Raw genomic sequence first — 21,513 nt, 5'->3', positions numbered from 1 at the left:
GGTCGTCCTGGAGGTGTGTTTGGGGTCGTTATAATGTTGAAAAACTGCCCTGCGGCCCAGTCTCCGAAGGGAGGGGATCATGCTCTGTTTCATTATGTCACAGTACATGTTGGCATTCATGGTTCCCTCAATGAATCAGCAGCACTCATGCAGCCCCTGACCATGACTCTCTCAACACCATGCTTGACTGTAGGCAAAACACACTTGTCTTTATACTCACCTGGTTGCCGCCCAACACGCTTGACACCATCTGAACCAAATAAGTTTATCTTGGTCTCATCAGATCACGGGACATGGTTCCAGTAATCTGTGTCCTTAGTCTGCTTGTCTTCAGCAAACTGTTTGCGGGCTTTCTTGTGCATCATCTTTAGAAGAGGCTTCCTTCTGGGGCGACAACCATGCACACCAATTTGATGCAGTGTGCAGCGTATGGTCTGAGCACCGGCAGGCTGACCCCCACTTTTTCAACCTCTGTAGCAATGCTGGCAGCACTCATACGTCTATTTCTCAAAGACAACCTCTGGATATGACGCTGAGCATGTGCACTAGACTTCTTTGGTCGTCGATGGCGAGGCCTGTTCTGAGTGGAACGGCTGTATGGTCTTGGCCATTGTGCTGCAGCTCAGTTTCAGGGTCTTTACAATCTTCTTATAGCCTAGGCCATCTTTATGTAGAGCAACAATTCTGTTTTTCAGATCCTTAGAGTTCTTTGCCATCAGGTGCCATGTTGAACTTAGTGACCAGTATGAGAGAGTGAGAGTGATACCACCAAATTTAACACACTTGCTCCTCATTCACACTTGAGACCTTGTAACACTAACGAGTCACATGACACCAGGGAGGCTAACTGGGCCCAATTTGGACATTTCCACTTAGGAGTGTATTCCCTTTTGTTACCAGCGGTTTAGATAATAATGGCTGTGTTGAGTTATTTTGAGGGGACAGAAAATTTACACTGCTTTACAAGCTGTACACTCACTACCTTACATTGTAGCAAAGTTTCATTTCTTCAGTGTTGTCACATGAAAAGATATAATAAAATATGAAAATGTTAGGGGTGTACTCACTTTTGTGAGATACTGAAAGTACCTTTTTCCTAATCGATATACAGCTGTCACATAACCCAGATCTTCCCCAGCCTGTCTGCAGGGAAACATAAGCAGGAGGAGCTTCTAGTCCTCTGCTGCTGGTCACAGTGAACCCCCCCCCCCAAAAAAAAAAAAAAAAACAGTCTTTGCAATACAGAGTAAAAAATAAATCATTACTATCAAACAGTTTTAAATTGTCATAGACCTATATACTTGAAATCAAATATTTATTATTTTTTGGCAATGACGTGGTGTGGGTGGATTTCTACCTGTCAGACTGTGTCACACCCCTCCAGCCTGTGTCTTAGAATAACAGGGAGGCGAAGCATCTTTTAATCTACATGTAATATCTAATTGTGTTTAGCGGTTTAGTAGGCATGGAGGAGGAGGGAGTGGGCTGCCATTTACCACTGTTTATACACCCACATGTGTGACTCTATAGTCACATGGACTTGCTCAGATGTGAAAGGGAGGAAAAGCTCAGCATAGAAACTCACTGAACACTGAGCATGTGCAGAGTTGTCACCACAGCTGAAAAATCCCTAGCTGAATTGAGGACATGAACAGAAGGGGGAGATAGAGAGCAGCAGGATCAACCAGGTTTACAGAAAATACAGAATATTAATCTCATAGTGACTGAGTGAGTATGAACAGCATGTAATACACCATTTATTGATCATTTTTTATGATGTGGGTTTAGTGATACTTTAAGCTTCTACAAACAGGTGAGAGGAAACTGTCTGGTTCCTTGTTCCTGCCCAGTTGCAATGCATGTGTATACCGAATGGAAGGGATTAAAACTCCAGTTATGTGTTAATTACATCAGCCTATGAGTCTATGTGCATGATCTGCTCCAGTTTAAACTACAATTTCTAGCAGGTATACAGTACAATCACACGTTACTTTTCATTTAATCTAAATGTGAAAGTTTCTTTCCTTTATAAATATATTACTCCAACTTACTGGCAAAGCCCAGGGTGGAAGCACAGACATTTAATTTTAAAAAACAAATGGTGGACAGATGACCTGACAGGTTGCCCAATGACTCTAAATTGTGTATACCCAGATTGTAAACTAGTAGGCCTTTGTAGGTGTATTGGTTTCTTTAAAGCAGAACACCAAAGGGCCAGATAACGCCCCAATAGAAAGATTGAAAACACATAATATTGTGTTATTAATGGAAATCAGGACAAAACAGTTTTCGACATGTTTCATGGCACATCTGACCCGCTTCTTCTGAACTATTTGTCCACATTAACTTCACAGATATCTGTTGAATGACATAACTGTAAAAAGGGTGATTTCCAGTTAGGGGGAGACAAAAACCCAGCTGCATCAAAGACCACGGAACCGCCAAAAATTGCCACTTGCCCAACATCAGGATGAAATTCTGGGACAAAATCATAGATCATTCCAGGTTCAACTCATAAAGTGTCTGTATGCACTTATTCAGAGAAGTTCTCCCATTAGTAGGTATGGCTCATGGGTTCAATCAGAATTGAATATGGTCAGTCCCCACGTCTGATGCCTGGGTCTCCCGAGACCCTGCCAGCCACAAATGTGAGCCTATATGACCTATAGTATTTCCTGCATTATTATCATTATTTGTTGTAGACGAACAATCGTTCATGTGTTGTTGTTCATTTTGTTATCTTTTCCTACTGGTTAAAACTTTTTGGGAATCCTGCGCAGTTTTTTGTTAGGTCAAATCATACAACTCCCCCATAATGATGCGAAATTTAGCCAATGTTCGCAAAAAAACCTAACTGGGTCAGTCAATTCTGGCTGTCGTACGAAAATCATGTCGCACATACCACACTGATACGAAAAACAATCAATTTTACTTTCGATTTGTATTTTCGTTTGAAATTTGCATCATGTATGACCTGCCTAAGTCAACAGGAAAGTAAAACTGTGTGTAATATGAAATACACAGTATGTCTTTCTGGGTTGAGAATATGCCCGTCTAACTAATGAGCCCTATGCTCCTAGTCCAAAAAGACCTGTGTGAAAGGAGCAAGGAAACAAAGATAATGGAAGAGATCGAAGGAAGGTCTATCAATTTTAGCTTCTGTTGACATCCAGCTACTCCAAACTTTTTTTCAGATTTTCCAGGACAACCTCGATTTAGATATGTATCTTAATTTAAAAAAAAAATGCATTTACCAAGCCTTTCCAAGACTGCAGCGAGGGGGAGGCGTGTTTTTTTTTTTTTTTCCAGTGTATCAAAATTGCTTTAAGAGCATCAAAATAGGAGAATACTCAGCAATGTCCTATACATCACTGTATTAGCTGGGGCACGCTCATAGATAACATTTGCAAAATGTAGAGTACTGTAGGCAAGATCGATATTTTAAGGACATTAATCTTTGCAAACCTAGACATTGAGTTTATATTTTCTACTTGAAAGATATTTTTTCCTATCCCTTACTCTTACACTTGAACCCCTGTCACTAGGAGAAGAAATGAGGGAAAATCTCCTTAATGGTATCAGAGCCAGCAGTTAAAATATAAGTGTTCTCAATCACTAAAACCTCACTTTAACGTGTTAAAGTAGCTTCAAGAGTAATTTATTTTTTGTTTTTCAAATCTACAGCTTTCATCAAATTACTGGTCATCCAGTCCCTAAAGTGATATTAAAGTAATTTTTTTTTTTTTTTGTAATTAAAATTAAAAAAAGCTTATAATTACCTGCTCTATGCAATGGTATTGCACAAAGGGGTCCCTTACCTCCTTCTTCGTCTTCTTTTTTTTGTTTTTGTGGTCCCCTGCTGGCGCAGTCCGTTGCATCTACTTTTGAGTGCGGGCGTGCTCCCAAGCTAGGCTGTGTGTGTCCATAAACACACAGCCTGGCTTGGCCATGGCCCCATGCTCCCTCGCCACAGGATTTGACTGACGGCTCTCTGGCTGCTCTTGACGTATCCTGTGAATCTCAAAGGAGAGAGCAGTGCGGCTGCAGGCGGGGAGAATCCTGGAGTGTAAGACAAGCTAGGTAGTGTTTAGGGGTGGTTAGAAAATGTATTGGGGCATTTTTACCTTAATGCAGAGAATGCATTACCTTTATAATTACTTTAAAGAAGAACTCTGGATGTTGTTAAAAGCTTTACAATTGCCATGTTTACATAGTTTAGCAAAACCACCAATGTAATTTTTTAAATATAAATGTGAACTTTGTAGAAAACTCACGGTTTAAAAAAAAAGCTTCCTCTTAAATCCCCAGGTTCCGGGAAAAGGGATCTCCGAAGTGGCGATGTCCCTTCCTGTTAGTGTTCATTACTGCACACTGAGACCATAATTCCCATAATGCCCTGGGATTTAGTCACTAGTGGGCGGGACTATGGGTGTATGTGCTACAAATAGGACTTTGACACTGCCCACCCACGTCGTTGCACACTTTTCTGTCATAGGAAATGGGACAGACCAGGCAGAGGCGGATCAGACTGGATAGTCTGAGAATCGCAGATCCGCCAAACGGGGTGAGCAGCAACACTTGTTTTCAAAGGACTTCAAGGGGGAAATGTACAAGAGAAGGGGTTGGGAGGAAAAAGGATATAGCCACCGGTCTTGTAAACAGGATATTAGGGGGATAGAGAGCCTTTCATGAGGTAAAGAATGCTGGATTTCTCACTGACAACAGGACTAAATGCAATACCAATGACAATTTATTGACTGGTATGGAAGCACCTGTCTTTACAGTACCTTGAAAAAGTATTCATACCCCTTGATATTTTCCACATTTTGTCATGTTACGACCATTAACAGAAACTTATTGTACTGGGACTTTGTGTAAGACCAACACAAAATGGCACATAATTGTGAAGTGGAAGAAATATGATAAATGGTTTTCAAAATATTTTACAAATAAATATCTAAAAAGTGTGTGCCGTCCCCTTTACTCTGATACCCCTAACTAAAATCAAGTGGAACCAATTGACTTCAGAAGCCCTCTAATTAGTAAATAGAGTCCACCTGTGTGTTATTTAATGTAAGTATAAGTACAGCTGTTCTATGAAGCCCTGGGAGGTTTGTTAGAGAACCTTGGTGAACAAACCGCATCATGAAGGCCAGGGAACACACCAGACAGGTCAGGGATAAAGTTGTGGAGAAGTTTAAAGCAGAGTTGGGTTATAAAAAAAAAAAAATATCCAAAGCTTTGAAAATCTCACGGAGCACTGTTTAATCCATCATCCAAAAATGGAAAGAGTATGGCACAAATGCAAACCTACCAAGACATGGCCTGTTGCACTATCAGGGACTGAAATGCTCCAGGAAAGCTCTTTTTATGCAGAGCTAATCAAAATAACCACAGCGGATCACTGTTGAAAGTCAAATTGCTTTGTGTGCCATTGAAAAGGGGATTAGTTACGCCCGATTGAATTTACAAGTCATTTTTAGGTGGGTGTGATTCTTTTTCCAACTCAGGATTCCGTTTTAATTTCTTTTTTTTCCTGACATGTTGGTGTTAGATCTTTCACTTGGATGTTATAGGTTGCACTATAAATATAGCTGGATAAAACAAAAACTGTCTGTCTTCATTTCAAGCTGCAAAGCAACAAAATGTGATTATTTTAAAGGGGGGGGGGGGGTGTTTCTTTTCTATAACCCATTGTTTAGATGGAGGGTGCTGTGCTTGGGAATTTACTCTTCTTGAAGTAAGCACATTTTCTGCTAGGTTTACTGCAAGTAAGCATTTGAAATACTTGATTTTTCGTTCTTTTCCCTGCATTTTTTTTAAGTTGATCACATGGCCTACTAAAAGAGGATCAACAGGAAGCCATGGGAAGGTAAAAGCAAGCACCTGCAGATGCCTGCTTTGCGGGACTTAAACTTTGCTTGTTAACTTTAAACAATTTGTTCTTTTTTTAGGTACTATTTTAAAGACTGCTAAATACGACATAAACAATTTTGTGTGAGAAGTTAAAAGGCTTTAAAAATGATTGAACCAAATACTTGGTATAAACAGTACATTAAGTGATAAATATAAGTATTTTTATTGTTAAATATTATTACTTTTATTGAGTTCAAAATGTAAAAAAACACATGCGCTCGTTGCATCACTTTCTGTGCTGTACAAACATAAGAACTTGTTTTGCTCAGTTGGGAGTGTTAATGATAACAATGAAAAATGTGAAACGTATCTGCCTTGCTTTTATTTGTGTAAATGTGACATGGTAATGTAAACTGTAGTGTCCCTAATAAAAATGAGCTGTAATGCCTGCAGTGTGTGTCGTGTGACTGTGATTACAGAGAAGGAACGCTGTTGTCTGATCCTCTGTCTTTTCTGTCCTACAGGCCTCATCTCCTACACAGAGTATTTATTCCTGCTGACAATCCTTACAAGTATGTATTTTATGTAGTACTTAAATGGTTACATGCACTGTCAATCTTATCGATTTATCTATCAATTTTTATAGTCCTGGAAAAAGGAAGTGTTATTACTATAATACAAGATTTATAGAGCGTTAACAGTTTACACAGCACTTAGCAATATAAAAGGGGGACAGTACAGTTAAAGTACAAAAAAGTACAAGCGGGTTAAGGGGGCCCTGCTCATAAAAGCTTACAATCTAGTAGGGTAGGGCAAATGATTATATAACTGTGGGGGATAAGCTGATGAAAGTGTAAAATAAATCTGTTGGAGGTGTGATCTCTTCAGGGATTGCCTAATGGCATCCAGAGTAGGAGATAATTGAACAGATTGAGGTATAGAGTTCCAGAGGATGGGAGGGGCTCTGGAGAAGTTCAGAGAAAGAGCATGGGAGGAGGAGACAAGGGAGCTTGAGAGCAGGAGGTCTTGAGAGGAGCGGAGAGGATGGTTTGGGTGATATCTCGGCAGAGTTGTGAATGGCTTTGTATGTTGTATTTTGAAGCCAGTGTAGGGATTGGCGGAGAGAGGTAGCAGACACTGAGCGGTTGGTAAGGTAGATGAGTCTGACAGCAGCATTCATGATAGACTGCAATAGTGAAGGCGAGAGATATTAAGGGAGTGAATGAGTAGCTTGGTGGTTTCATTTGTTAAAAAAAGGCGTATTTTAATTTTAGAGATGTTACGGAGGTGAAGTCTACAAGCTTTTGACAACGATTGGATTTGGGGCTGAAAGGATAGGTCAGAGTCTGTTACCCTGCGGTAAGGGGAGGGATTGATGTTTGCATTATTGATTTTGATGGAAAAGTCATGGAGAGGGGCACAGGCGGTGGGGAATATTATGAGCTCGGTTTTAGAGATTTTGTTTAAAGAAGTGGTGCAATATCCATGCCGATATGCCAGTTACACATAGAAACTGCTGACTTTTTTAAACCCACTGTATTTGAACAGGAAAATGTTAGATCTTTATTCAAAAAGTGCTAACAGATCAAAGTGACTTACTAAACAATTGGCACATAAAATTGTCATGGTGTAGTCATGATCTAAAATTAACAAAAATACAGATTTGTCATATGGAAAAAACAAGTACAGATCCAGATTAGCTTCCAGTGTTTAGAACCACCTTAAAGCAGGACCATACTCCAGTGAACTGCCATCCCCAGAACTCACCGCCAGCCACTAACATCTTCAGGGAGCTGGCTTCCGGGTCTTGATCGCCAGCCGCTGTCAGTGGCCGGGCCGAGATGATGTCTCATATGTGGGAGTTCTGTCCGATTCGGCATTACTCTGGTGCGGACATACAGGTAAGTAGCTTTAATAGAGAAGAGAATAAGCATGTCTCTTCTGCAGTAAAAATTCTGCTTGTCCGTCCATTTTCATTGTGGAGCCTAATGTTCCACTTTAATGATTATGCAAGCAAGAAAGGAAAACATTTTTTTGTGTTCTTATTCAAGTAGAAAACCTTTATCTATAGAAACTGTGTGAATAAAGATCTAATGCTTGCCTGTTCTAATATATTGAAAAAGTAAAAAATTTCCATGGGTTGTTCTTAATGTGTCACGTGAGTGTATGTATATTCTGTATATACAGGAACATAAGCACCGAAAGTTTAAAGAAAATCACATTGAGCAGGAAACCTTGGAAGTGCAGTACATTTTGTAGATATGCTGGTTTAACAGTATAGAGCCTGTCCATTTCCAGCACCCTTTCCACAGAAGCTTACACCTCACCTGCTTGTTGGATTTATGTATATAACGCACACTCTGCTCAACCTAGAGGAGGTAATATGAAAGTATAGTGGGCACTCAGACTTCCTTTGGAGCACAAGGATAGCGCAAAGGTTGCTTTATCAAACCACCATTTGGGCAGATCCCAGCCTGCTTTTCTCAAGGAAACAAACACAGCATTAAATACCCTCTAAAGCTAACCTTTACACTATCATTTTGCTCCTCTGGAAGTCCTGTAAGTGCCAACTATACTTTATTACTAGAAAATGATAAAGGGGGGGGAAAAAGTGTGTAGTCAAAAATCATAATTGCTTTGGGTTAATAACTTGAGCAACTGACCGAAATAAAGAGAATATATGGCAAAACTCTTAATTTACTTTAAAGTTAAGAAATAATACGGAAAAATCAAATTAACCCTTTTACTGCCTGGTCCATACAGCGTACGGACCTACAGCACTGCCATCAGCTGGCCAGGTCCGTACGCCGTACAGACATCATTTCTCCCTCTCCTAAAAGCTCTTGGTCACTTCAGTGACCATTACCTTATAACAGAATTGTTGAACTACTGAACAATTCTATAACTAATCATCGGATTACAATCTGCTGATCAGAGTTATTAACCTAAAATGTGGCTGCCCCCCCCCCCCCCATGCTGCCACTTCCCTGTCCCCAGCCTCCCCACCTCCCGCCCACTTCCTGTCACCTAAGACTACTCCCACTCTCCTTTCCTATCCCCTTAATTATATATATATATATATATATATATATATATATATATATATATATATATATATACAAACACAGTGTATATATATATGTGTGTGTATATATGTATATATATATATATATATTTTTTTTTTTTTAAATAAATTTAAAAAATCAAGCAAAAAAAAAAAGTGGAGTGGACTCTGTCAAGTAGATCCACCTGCTCAGTGGGGGATCTCTCTGCTGATTCCCGCTGAGCAGGCGAATTACAGGTCTGCGTCCGCTCCAATGGTGCAGAACGGACACAGCCCACTGTTCTCCATGGGGTGGTTGAATGGAAACGGACTGTCTGTCCATTTCCATCCGATCCGATCTGCTAGATGGATGGGGAATGGCTCCCCATCCGTCTGTTTTTAGTGGATCGGATGCAGGCGGATGTAAACGTACAAATGCACATTTACATCAGACTCTCCATAGAAAACAATGGATGGTCCAATTGGGCCCACTTTTAAAACGGACAGGTAGACCCGATCAGTCTGCTTGTGTGAAAGGAACCTTAGTCCTTGTTCACACCGGGCATACACAGCGTACCTTTACAGGGATGCACAGGTGTTCCGTGCACCCTGGTTCAGGGAGTCCCATTGGTGTAATTTCGGATGTAGCAACTGCATGAAAAGAGCTGCCGCTCCCAATTTGACATCCATGTAGGTCTACGTGCATATCCCTGAGCTCCGATTGTCTGCGTTCGGGGTAGTGCACCCACACGGATGTCAGATTGGGAACAGCAGCTATGCCTGTGCAGCCGTTAAAAATAGCGATATGATGAACAGTTGCGCAAATATTGCGGGGCCCAAAAAATCAGTAGCACTTTTTTTATTGTACAGGTCATGTGCTTTCAGAAAATGTCTGGTTTGAGGGCTGGTTCACACTGGTGCGATGCTAGACATCGCATGTGATTTCTCACCGCATTGCTGTGCAGATCACTTGCGATGTCTGCGCGATACCAGGACCATTGCTGCAGCCACAAAGCTGGTATCACTGCATCTCCCATCCAGAACATATATGTACGTATGGCAAACTAGAAACAGTTAAAATGCATTTCCTGTTTTCTTTTAAAACAGTGCTTAATTGACCACATTCCGCACCATTTGCGGACATAATTTTTCCACGTCCTCTTAGCCTCACATCATAATTCTCAGACATTGGAAGTCACTGGATGCCCCTAGTATCAGAGAAGTGATACTCACCATACTCATGCCTCGTACGAACTTATGTTGCGGGTAAAGCAGACTTAATAACGGATAGGTGGGAACCTTGGCTAAGATGGTACTTTAATGCAAGATTTCAATATTGATGTATACTCACTCTATAGAAGGTTGGTTACCCTTGTGTTTTCTTTTTCTCGTAATGCCTTCCATTATAAACAGATGCTACTGTGACTGTTTACCCTTTTCTCACCTCTATTTTCCTCTTATTATGTTGATGTCCTTATGACTTATTTGCATGGTTCAGACAGCGCTGCTAGCTGGGCTGGGGACTTTCTTGCCCGTCCGGCTGGTCGGCCGTATCCTGGGGGAGGGCTCTTCCCGGGGCCGGTGGCAGTGGGTGGTCTCTCCTGATGATATGTGAGGGACCTGGGGGGCGGCTGGCGCTGGGGCCGGCCTGGGGGGGGGGCTTCTACTCCCCTTCATGAGTGTTCTTTATGGTTATTACACTGCATTTCGAATCATCATCTGACTAAAGTGTGTCATACTGTTTGCCAAAGTTCTAATATTTCTGTGTGTCCCTGACACGTTATTGTTTGTTCACAGTGCTTTTAAAACTCAATAAAAATCTGTTGAAAAGAAAACAGTGCCTAAAGCTTTAGGGTCCTTTCACACGGCCGCTCCGTGTGTCCGCAAATCATCCAATCCGTTTGCGGATGATTTGCGGACATAATGTAAGTGAATGGCACTGCGGGTGTCAGCGGAATACCATCCGCTGACACCCGATTTTCCTCCTGTCAGTTCTGTTCCATTTTTACGAATGGAACAGAACCCCATTTTTCCTTCCGTGTAAAAAACGGAAAGGAAGGAAAATCGGATGTCAGCGGTGTCATCCGCTGACATCCGCAGTGCCATATACTTACATTATGTCCGCATATCATCCGCAAACGGATGGGATGATATGCGGGCACACGGAGCGGATGACAGAAATGTCAAAAAAATAGAATGAACAGTAGAGCCGAGGATCAAAAAATAGAATGAACAGTAGAGCCCAGTATCAAAAAATAGAATGAGCAGTAGAGCCCAGGATCAAAAAAATAGAATGAGCAGTAGAGCTCAGGATCAAAAAATAGAATGAACAGTAGAGCCCAGGATCAAAAAGTAGAATTAACAGTAGAGCCCAGGATTTAAGGCCTTGTTAACATGTATCTGTGTGTACATCAATGCAAAGTACCCACAATCCTGCATGGGATGCACAGGCGTTGCATGCATCCACACGCAGGTAGTCTCATTCACACAGACATAGTCCCTGGTCCCAATTTGGCAGCCGTGCGGGTGCTTGTTCTCAAATGCAGACAGTGATTGTGTCCATATGGAAATTAATGGGACTGCGCATTTCGGGCATGTGAAGTTGGCCCTTCCCACAGGTATATGCATGGTTCACCCGTGTGAACGAGACCTAAAAATAGATCAAAAATTTGAGACCTGAATCTTAAAATAGATTGAGCAGTTGTTTTGATTTCACAGGCGAGTATAATTTTAAAGTGTTTGTAAAGGCAAAACTTTATTTTATTTTTTTTAAATAACAAACCTGTCATACTTACCTTTGAGACTTAGCTGCATAGACACAGCCACTGATCCCAATCTGAGAGCGGTGCAAGTGCCCCTGCATCTGGGGCTAGGAAAGTGGCAAATGTATTTATTTATTTATTTTTTTAACACTGGATAATAGCCCAGAGTCTAAAAATAGATCAAACTGTCGGGTCCAGGACCTAAGAATGGGTTGAACACTTGAGCCCAGGATCTAATGGGCCATGTACACTAAGATTTTCTGAAGACTTTTTGCTTTAGATTTACCAAAACCATATAATATGAGGTCAAACCTAAACACTTTCAATTTGTATGCAATCTGGCAGGCCCTTGCACTACATAGAAAGGGTAAATCTGAAGGAAAAAGTCTTCAGAAAATCTTAGTATGTATGGCCCTTAGGAATAGATCAAACAGCTGAGCCCAGAATCAAAAAAATATATCAAGCAGTTGAGCCCAGAATCTAAAAATAGAAAAGTTGAGCCCAAGATCTGAAAACAGAACAAACAGTTGAGCCCAGAATATAAAAACAAAACAGTTGAGCCCAAGATCTGAAAAGTAGAACAAACGGTGAAACCCAGGATCTATTCTAAGGCATTGTTCACATATATCTGTGTGTATACCCATGCAAGGGACCCACAAAACCTACATGAGATGCACAAGTGGTGTGGGCATCCACATGCAGGCAGTCTCATTCACACATACATAGCCCCTGGTCCCAATTTAATAGTCATGTGGTTGCTTGTCCCCAAACGCAGACAGCAACTGTGTCCGTATGGAAATGAATTGGACTGCCTGCATAGGATGCACAGAACACCTGTTCATTTCCTGCATGTAAAGCCGGCCCTTCACATAGGTGTATGCATAGATACACCTGCGTGAACGAGGCCTAAAAAAAGATTAATGGGGGTAGGTCTTGGAATAAGCTGCACTGCTTATTTTTAGCAGAAAAAAAATTGAGGGCCTGGTCCTGACTACACTTGATTAATAACAACTCGGGTTATACTGCCCTCTACAGGAGTAGGACTAGACAGGAAAGAAAACGTTCTGGCCACACCCTAGGGGCAGTCCCAGAGGGTATATCCTCTCACTTCCTGCTACAGCAAATCCGTTTTTTTCTGTCTAGTTAGGAGTAAGGACCTAGATGCCTTGCTAGGATCTTCGGTCCTGGCAGGATTTTTTTCTTAGAAAGATTTTTTAGACAGCTTTTTTCTCCAGTGTTCCTGTGAGATCTTCAAGCAAGAAAGCTGGAACTGGGCGACGGGCTGGATGTTGAGATCCAGTGGTCACCCCAGTTCAGCCTACGAGCGCGTGCAGGCCATAGCTCCGCGCCGGGTCGGCCGCGACATAGTCCCACTGGACGGGGACTGACCCTGCGAGTTAAACGTCTCGCTTAAACGCCAATGACCATGAGTCACGGCGTCCGTATTGGTCGACAGCCCTCCCACCCCGGTGGAGAGGGGTACTGTCAGGAGTTGGCGCCCGCCTGGTTCCGGTATGGTGAGTAGTATGTTCCCCCTTTTCCCCCTGACGGGTTTGTGGTGAACGCGGGCCCCTCTCTGAAATGGTAAGGATGGGTCTCCCCTCTATCCTATAACATGTCACAGATCCCCCTATTTGAGTGTGATTTTTGTGAACAAGAAACCAGGAGGCTTGGTTTGGGAGCTGACAATCTAATGTCATTTCAAAACTGTAAAGATGACTGAAGTCAGTGGCAGTACTAGAATATTACTGTGGTAGCATAAGGTATCCTACCTGTCAGAGGTTCACAGGGCGATGTCTATGCATGTATAACTGCAGTCCAGATCGCATTCCTCCAGCTAGGGCAGGCTGCCTTCCGACGGCCCACGGACCGCATGCGGCCCGCCAGGGTCCGGTACTGCCGCCCAGGCTGATCACCATCCAGGGTGAAGTTTGGGGGGCCGATGTACTCCCGCATGCCGCTAGGCCGAATACAGCATCCCGCAGGCCGCTGCTAAGCCGCCGCTATCCTAACAGGCCGCCGCCATTGTCTTGCAGAGCACACGAGGCCGCCATATTGGCGTAGCCTCGTGTCTCCAGCATGGGGGCGGCCATGTTTGAGGTGACCAAACACCTCGTGGAGCCAGGGGGAGGTGCCGGAAGGCGTGTTAAGGGCGGAGCCGCCTCCTTTACCCAGGAAAAAGGGCCAAAGACTTCCTGTCTGTAACAGGACCGCACTGAGCAAGCTGATGAAAACTTCTGTGCATCAGGGATGAGCCTTGGGGTCTCTCTCTCTGTGGGGTCCAAAAAGGCAGGTAACACTGAGGGGCGCTGTTGCGACTGGGGGATACAAAAAAAAAAAAGTTTTTTACTTTGTCATTTTTTGTCGCTGGCAAATGTCTTGTATAATCATTGACCCTGCCGCATAGGTATCCCCACCTGATCCCCTCAAGGTGGCCGCAGGACCCTCCAGTACCCCACTTGTTTTTAATGCATTATCGGCAGTTTTGGAGACTTTGGTATCCCGGTGGAGGTGGCCTGTCAGGGACGGGGGTCAAGAAGCGACCCCCGCCTACCCCTATTTTTTATCTGATACTTCAGATACGGATTCGGAGCTGGTCAATGCAGCTGCAGGTCCCTCTTATGGGGCTGTTGTCTCAGGTAATGTCTCCTCAGCAGTGAGGAGAACGTTTCTGCCTCCGCCATAGCACAAGAGTGGTGGATGCACTAGTTGTGTCCGTCCGGGAAACCTTTAGTCTTGAGGTTACACCGGCAGAGGTAGCTGAGACTGAAATTCTTTTTTGGTACTTGTTAGCCTACCAAAAGGGCGAAGGATTTTCCTTTACCCAAATGGGGTAGTTTTGAAACGAACCCCTGTTATTTCCTAACGCATGGCTAGGCGCTATCCGTTTGAGGAATCCCTCTTTCTCTATCGCTCATTGACAGACGTAGTCTTCTTGATTCTCAAGAGCTGGGTTATGTTGTCTCCGCAGGAGTAGGACTAGGCAGAAAGACAAAACGTTCTGGCTCCACCTTAGGGGCAGTCCCTGAGGGTATATCCTCCCTCTCTCTGCTACAGGGAATCAGTTTTTTTCTGTCTAGTCAGGAGTAAGGACCTAAGTTCCTTGCTGGGATCTTTTGGTCCTGGCAAGACTTTTTTCTTTTTAGAAAAAGAAATTTTTTTAGGTAGTTTTTCTCCAGTGTTTTTCCTGTGAGATCTTCAAGCAAAAATGCCGGACTGGGCGACACTTGTGGTCACCCCAGCCGGCCTACGAGCGCGCGCAGACCATTGCATTGCGCTTGGTCGGCCGCGACACATTCAAGTAAGTATGCGGGGCCGGGCGACGGGCTGGATGTTGAGATCCAGTGGTCACCCCGGTTTCTGCCTACGAGCGCGTGCAGACCAGAGCTCCGCGCTGGGTCGGCCGCGACGGAGTCCCAGTGGAGGGACTGACCTTGCGAGTTAAAAGTCTCGCTTGGACGCCAGGAACCAGAGAGTCGAGGCGTCCGGAGTGGTCCACAACCCCCCACCCCGGTGGAGAGGGTATTGTGAAGAGAGGGTGCCTGTCGGTTTGGTATGGTGAGTAAACGTTCCCTTTTTTCTTTCCTCGTTATGAGGCAGTATGAATTATGGGCCCCTCCATATATGGTCAGTATATATCTGATACTAAAAAGTCCCCCTTGTAAATACAGCAGGTGTTTGTGGGAAGTGGACTTGGTTTGAGAGCTAACACTCTACCCAGCAGACTGTAACATTACAGCAGACATAGGAGGTTTAATCCTACCTTATTTATAGTGTATCTCCTGTAGATATATATATTGCCACTTAGCAGAGATGCAGGTGGATGTGCTGGGAAAACGATTTCGGCGGTCCGCCGCCATTTTGCCGTAGACCAAGTGCATGTATGTCCTCAGGTCACGCCGGCCGCCATGTTTTTGGAGTCTTATGTCTCTTCTATGGGGGCGGCCATGTTTCGTGAGCCCAGCTACCTCGTGGAGAGCTGGGAACGCCGGAAGGCGTACACAGGGGGCGGAGCCACGTCCTTCTACCCGGGAAAAAGCAACAGCTCCTTCCAGTCTGTAAAAGACAGACGCTGACTGCAGTTGGTTGGAAACTTCACTGCATCGGTTGGTGAGCCTTGGGGGTCCCTCTCTCTCTCTGTGGGATCGAGAAGCAGGTACTCTGAGGGGCGCTATTGCGCTAGGGGGAGACGCACAAAAAAAAAAAAAAAAAGAAAAGTTTTTTTGTTTTTGCTGGCAAAGGTGTCCTGAATTAACATGGACCCTGCCACTCATGTATCTCCTCCGGATCCCCTCGAGGGGTCTGCAGGATCCTCCAGCACCCCACTGACAATTGAATCATTGTCAGCTATTATGGAAACTTTTGTGTCCCGGGTGGAAGTGGCTTGTCAGGGACAGGGCGCAAGAAAGCGACCCCCGCCTAACCCCTTATTATCTGAAACCTCGGATTCAGACTCTGAGCCTATTTCTGCAGTTGCAGGTACTTCATCTGGGATTGGTGTCTCGGGTCCTGTCTCTTCAGACAGCGAGGAGGATGTTTCGGCATCAGCCATAGCCCGAGAGGAAACGTTGGTAAACGCACTCATTGTATCTGTTCAAGAAACCTTAAGATTACAGGGTATTCCATCGGAAATAGCTGAAACTGAAATCCCTTTTGGGACTAAAAAACGCATCAAAGTGGCGAAGGTTTTTCCATTGCCCAAATGTTTTGGCAATCCAATCGAAGAAGAATGGCGTCTGCCAAAACGCACTTTTACTATTTCTAAACGCATTAACAGGCGTTATCCGTTTGAGGAAACCCTCATTAAGAAATGGACAGAACCACCTGTGGTGGATTCACCAATTGCTAGATTGAATAAAGCCACGGTTATTCCTCTAGAAGACGCTCCGTCTTTTAAAGATCCAGTGGATCGCAAGATAGAAGCTATGTCTCGCACCATGTTTTCCTTGATTGGATCAGCTTTCAGACCTATAATAGCTATTGGTCTGGTTTCGCAGGCTGTAACTGAATGGACCAAGTGGTTACGCCGGGACTTAGAAGAGGTCCCTCAGGCGGTATCAGATTTGTTGGAACAAATGATACAGGGGTTACAGTTTGTGTGTGATGCGGCGTTAGACGCCACTCCATTATTGGCGCGAGCATCAGTCTCAGCAGTGGTTCTCAGGCGTACACTGTGGCTAAAAGGTTGGTTAGCCGACCAAGGTTCCAAAAAAGCATTGGCTAATATCCCCTTTTTAGGAGAGCGTCTATTTGGAGCCAACTTAGATGAGATCATTAAGGATCTCACGGGTGGAAAGAGCACCTTTTTACCGCAAAATTTTAAAGGTAGAGGAACTCGTCAAAGACGAGGGCCTTCTTTTTCTGCTCACAAGAGGTTTTTTCGTCCCGCGGGTGAAAAAACTAAGTCCTCCAAAGCTCCTGCAGGAGGCGTCAGGGGTCGTTGGTCGGGCAAGCAAAAGCCCGCCCCCTCCAGACCTGAAGATAAACCGTCCAAAGCCTGAAGGTGCGCCCCCACCCATAACTGGGGTGGGGGGACGTCTTCGCCGGTTCCCGGATCCATGGCTTTCCAGAATCCCGGACAAATGGGTTTGCGAAGTCATAAGGTCAGGGTACAAGATCGAGTTTCGATCTCTCCCACCGGCGCGATTCTTCCCTTCCAATATCCGACTATCCCCGGATCGTTTAGAAGATCTGCGGAGAGCAGTCACAGATTTTCTACAACAAGGAGTGGTAGTCCACGTTCCTTGGACAGAACGTTTTCAAGGGTTTTACTCAAACCTATTTACAATACCCAGGAAAGAGGGCAAAGTGCGTCCAATTCTGGACTTAAGGGCACTCAATTCTTTTGTCAACATAAGAAGATTCAGAATGGAGTCCATTCGCACAGTAGCAGCCTTCCTGCATCCAGGGGATGTCCTAGCGTCCATAGACATCAAGGACGCATATCTTCACATTCCCATTTTCGCAGGACATCAGCGATTTCTACGCTTTTCCGTAGAAGAGAACCACTATCAGTTTGTGGCGTTACCTTTCGGTCTCGCCACGGCTCCGCGGGTCTTCACGAAAGTGTTGGCCCCAATGTTGGCACTACTGCGCCAAAGAGGCATATCGATTCTTGGTTACCTAGACGATCTTCTGCTTCATGCAGAGTCTCCTCAGACCTTGCTACAAAACATAGAAATTACTATGATTTCTTTACAGGAATTCGGGTGGCTGGTGAACCAGCAAAAGTCATTTCTGGTTCCCACCCAGAGGCTCGAATATCTGGGTCTAATTCTAGACACAGTCAGGACAAGAGTTTTCCTTCCGGTAGGGAAACTCCGAAAGATTCAATCAGCAGTCCAGTTGTTACTGTCCAACAGCTGGTCTTCCCTTCGGACTTGCATGAGGGTTCTGGGGTTGATGGTGGCTTCCTTCGAAGCAGTCCCATTTGCCCAGTCCCATACCCGAATTCTTCAGCAAGAGATTCTTCTCAGATGGAATCGGAATCCGGAATCCCTGGACAATCAGATCCGATTGAGCAAACAGACCAGAGAGTCTCTGGTCTGGTGGCTTCGGTCTCCGATGCTCAGCCAGGGAAAGTCATTTCTGCCAATATATTGGACGATAGTGACCACGGATGCCAGCCTATCCGGATGGGGAGGAATTCTCGGTCAGTTATCTGTCCAGGGACTTTGGTCCCCGGAAGAATCCAGATTGCCGATAAATGTATTGGAACTGAGAGCGATCAGACTTTGTCTGATTCACTGGACCGAGCAACTCCAGGGCAGCCCGGTTCGGATCCAGTCGGACAATGCCACGGCCGTGGCTTATGTCAATCACCAGGGGGGCACCAAGAGTGTCCGAGCGGCCAAAGAAGTGGCTTGCATTCTTCGCTGGGCGGAACGATTTGTTCCAGCGATCTCTGCGGTGTTCATTCCGGGGGTGGAGAATTGGCAGGCAGATTATCTCAGCCGTCAGCCTCTGGATCAGGGGGAATGGTCCCTCCATCCAGACGTTTTCCACCAGTTGTGCCTACGGTGGGGCACCCCGGATGTGGATCTGTTGGCATCACGATTCAACAGGAAGGTTCAGAGATTCGTGGCTCGCTCCCGCGATCCTCTAGCAGAGACCGCAGACGCACTGATCGCCCCGTGGGGGCAATACCAGCTAATGTATGCCTTCCCTCCTCTCGCGTTACTGCCAAGACTTCTTCGCAGGATAGAGGAGGAAGGAATTCCAGTAATTCTGGTAGCTCCGGACTGGCCTCGTCGAGCTTGGTACGCCGACGTGGTCAGACTGGTGGTGGACGTCCCGTGGAGACTTCCTCTCAGGGAGGACCTACTGTCTCAGGGACCGATCTTCCATCCTGCTTTCCGATCGCTGGCTTTAACGGCCTGGCTATTGAGACCCAGGTGCTGAAGGACAAAGGTTTGTCAGCTTCAGTTATTCCTACTCTAGTTGAAGCAAGGAAAGCGACTTCCAGAAAGATTTATCATCGCACATGGAAGTCCTACATTGCATGGTGTGAACCTTTGGGGTTCCGTCCTCGGTCGTATTTGATTAGTCGAATATTAGCTTTTCTGCAACAAGGGGTTGAGCAGAAACTGGCCTTGAGTACTATCAAGGGTCAGGTCTCAGCATTAGCTATCTTCTTTCAGAAGCCTTTGGCTACTCATTCCTTGGTGCGGAATTTCATCCAGGGGGTGTGACATCTGGCTCCGCCAGTGCACGCGCCGTTACCCCCCTGGGATCTTAATTTAGTGTTGTCGGTTCTTCAGAAACCTCCCTTTGAAGATATTAGGGAGATTCCTCTACCTACGTTGTCCCAGAAGGTGGCCTTCTTGGTGGCTATTACTTTTGCACGCAGGGTGTCAGAACTGGCCGCATTATCTTGTCGTTCACCATATCTGGTGGTTCATAGAGATAAGGTGGTTCTTCGTCCGAATCCATCCTTCCTACCAAAAGTGGTTTCAGAATTTCATCTGAATGAAGAAATTGTGTTACCTTCCCTGTGTCCTAAGCCCAGTCATCCTCGGGAGTTTGCTTTACACTCCTTGGATGTGGTCCGGGCGATCAGGGTATACTTGAAAACGACAGACTCGTTTCGCAAGACGGATTCACTTTTTGTGATCCCGGATGGACCCAAAAAGGGGTTGCCTGCATCTGCCGCGACCATTTCCAGATGGATCAGACAGACGGTAGTACAGGCTTATTCTATTAAGCGTCGGGAGCCCCCGTTCCCTGTTAAGGCGCACTCCACTCGGGCGCTTAGTGCGTCATGGGCCTTTCGCCATCAGGCGTCAGTGGTCCAGGTGTGCAAGGCGGCTACCTGGTCGTCGGTGCATACCTTTACAAAACATTATAAAGTTGATGTAATGGCATCGTCTGATGCCTCGTTTGGCCGCAAGGTTTTGCAGGCCGCAATTTGAGGAGACCAGTGGTCTACCTCGAGGGTTTTTTTTTTCCGTTGGAAATTTTTCTTTTAGTCTCATTCTTTGTTTATAATGAGCCTTTAAAACTTCTAGTTTGGCACCGGTTGGGCCTTCTAGATTGGATTTGATTTTGTCAATCCCACCCCTCATTTGTGGCACTGCTTCTGGATGTCCCAGCTCTTGAGAATCAAGAAGACTACGTCTGTCAATGAGCGATAGAGAAAAATAAGGATAGGCATCCTAAATGTCTATGGACGCCAGGAACTCCCCCTGATGCAGGGAGGCCACCACTGTTCAGATGGACTCCATCTTTCCCCAAGTCCAGAATTGGATGCACCTTGCCCTCTTTCCTGGGCATTGTCAACAGGTTCGAATAGAACCCCTGAAACCGTTCAATGTTAGAAGGGAAGAATCGTACCGGTGGAAGTGATCGAAACTCGATCCTGTATCCTGACCGTATGACCTCATGCCATGGATCCGGAAACCGGTGAAGACATCCCCCCACCCCAGAGATGGGTAGGGGCGCATCAGGCTGTATTCTTCAGGCTTGGCTGAGCCGGACTTTTTGTTTAGCCGACCAGCGCCCTTTGAAAAACCCTCTGAAGGGGCTTTGGAGGGTTTCGCCTTATCGCCCGCCCTCGCGGAACGAACAAACTCTTTATGAGCAGAAAGGGAAGGTCCTCGTTGGTTACGAGGTCCTCCTTGTCCTAACAGTCTGTGGCAAGACAGCAGGTGGTACCGTCTATCCTTTAAAAATGGATTTTTGTAAGATCTTACCGTAAAATCCTTTTCTCTTAAGCTCATTGACAGACGTAGTCTTCTTGATTCTCAAGAGCTGGGTTATGTTGTCTCCGCAGGAGTAGGACTAGGCAGAAAGACAAAACGTTCTGGCTCCACCTTAGGGGCAGTCCCTGAGGGTATATCCTCCCTCTCTCTGCTACAGGGAATCAGTTCTGTTCTAAAGCAGTAACAGAGAATTAACCCAACCCAACTCAATGATAGAGGGGCGGGTACTACGTCTGTCAATGAGCTTAAGAGAAAAGGATTTTACGGTAAGATCTTACAAAAATCCATATCCCCATCATCGCAGGACATCAGCGTTTTCTTCGCTTTCCCAAAGATCATCCCTGGTTCCCACCAGGAGACTGAACTATCTGGGCCTAATGTTGGATACATCCTGGGCAAGAAAGTTTCTCCTTGCGGAGAAACTCCAGAAGGTTCAGTCAATGATTCGGATGTTGCTGTCCGTCAATTGGCTGGGACTGATGGTGGCCTTCTTAGAGGCAGTACCGTATACCCAGTCTCATACCCGAATTCTCCTGAAGGAGATTTTTTTCTAATGGAATCAGAATTACGATTTCCTGGACAATCAGATCCGGTTGAGCGAGCGGACCAGGAAGTCTCTGATGCTCAACCAGGGGAAGTCATTCCTTCCGAT

The 21,513-nt window shown here is 45.1% G+C and overlaps 1 protein-coding gene across 1 annotated transcript in view; it reads left to right on the top strand.

Moving 5' to 3' along the window:
- The window catches only part of LOC309547510 (calcium uptake protein 2, mitochondrial-like), a 215,572-nt gene that overhangs the window by 10,533 nt on the left and 183,526 nt on the right, over nt 1-21,513 (top strand). The window contains exon 2 of the mRNA XM_082247379.1: nt 6,381-6,428. Coding sequence (XP_082103505.1) covers nt 6,381-6,428 — 48 coding nt within the window. The remainder of the gene's footprint in view (nt 1-6,380; nt 6,429-21,513) is intronic.

This window comes from Pelophylax lessonae, assembly GCF_965119305.1.
Source record: "Pelophylax lessonae genome assembly, chromosome: 2".
NCBI classification, from domain to species: domain Eukaryota; kingdom Metazoa; phylum Chordata; class Amphibia; order Anura; family Ranidae; genus Pelophylax; species Pelophylax lessonae.
This window is presented reverse-complemented; position numbering and strand designations above follow the sequence as displayed.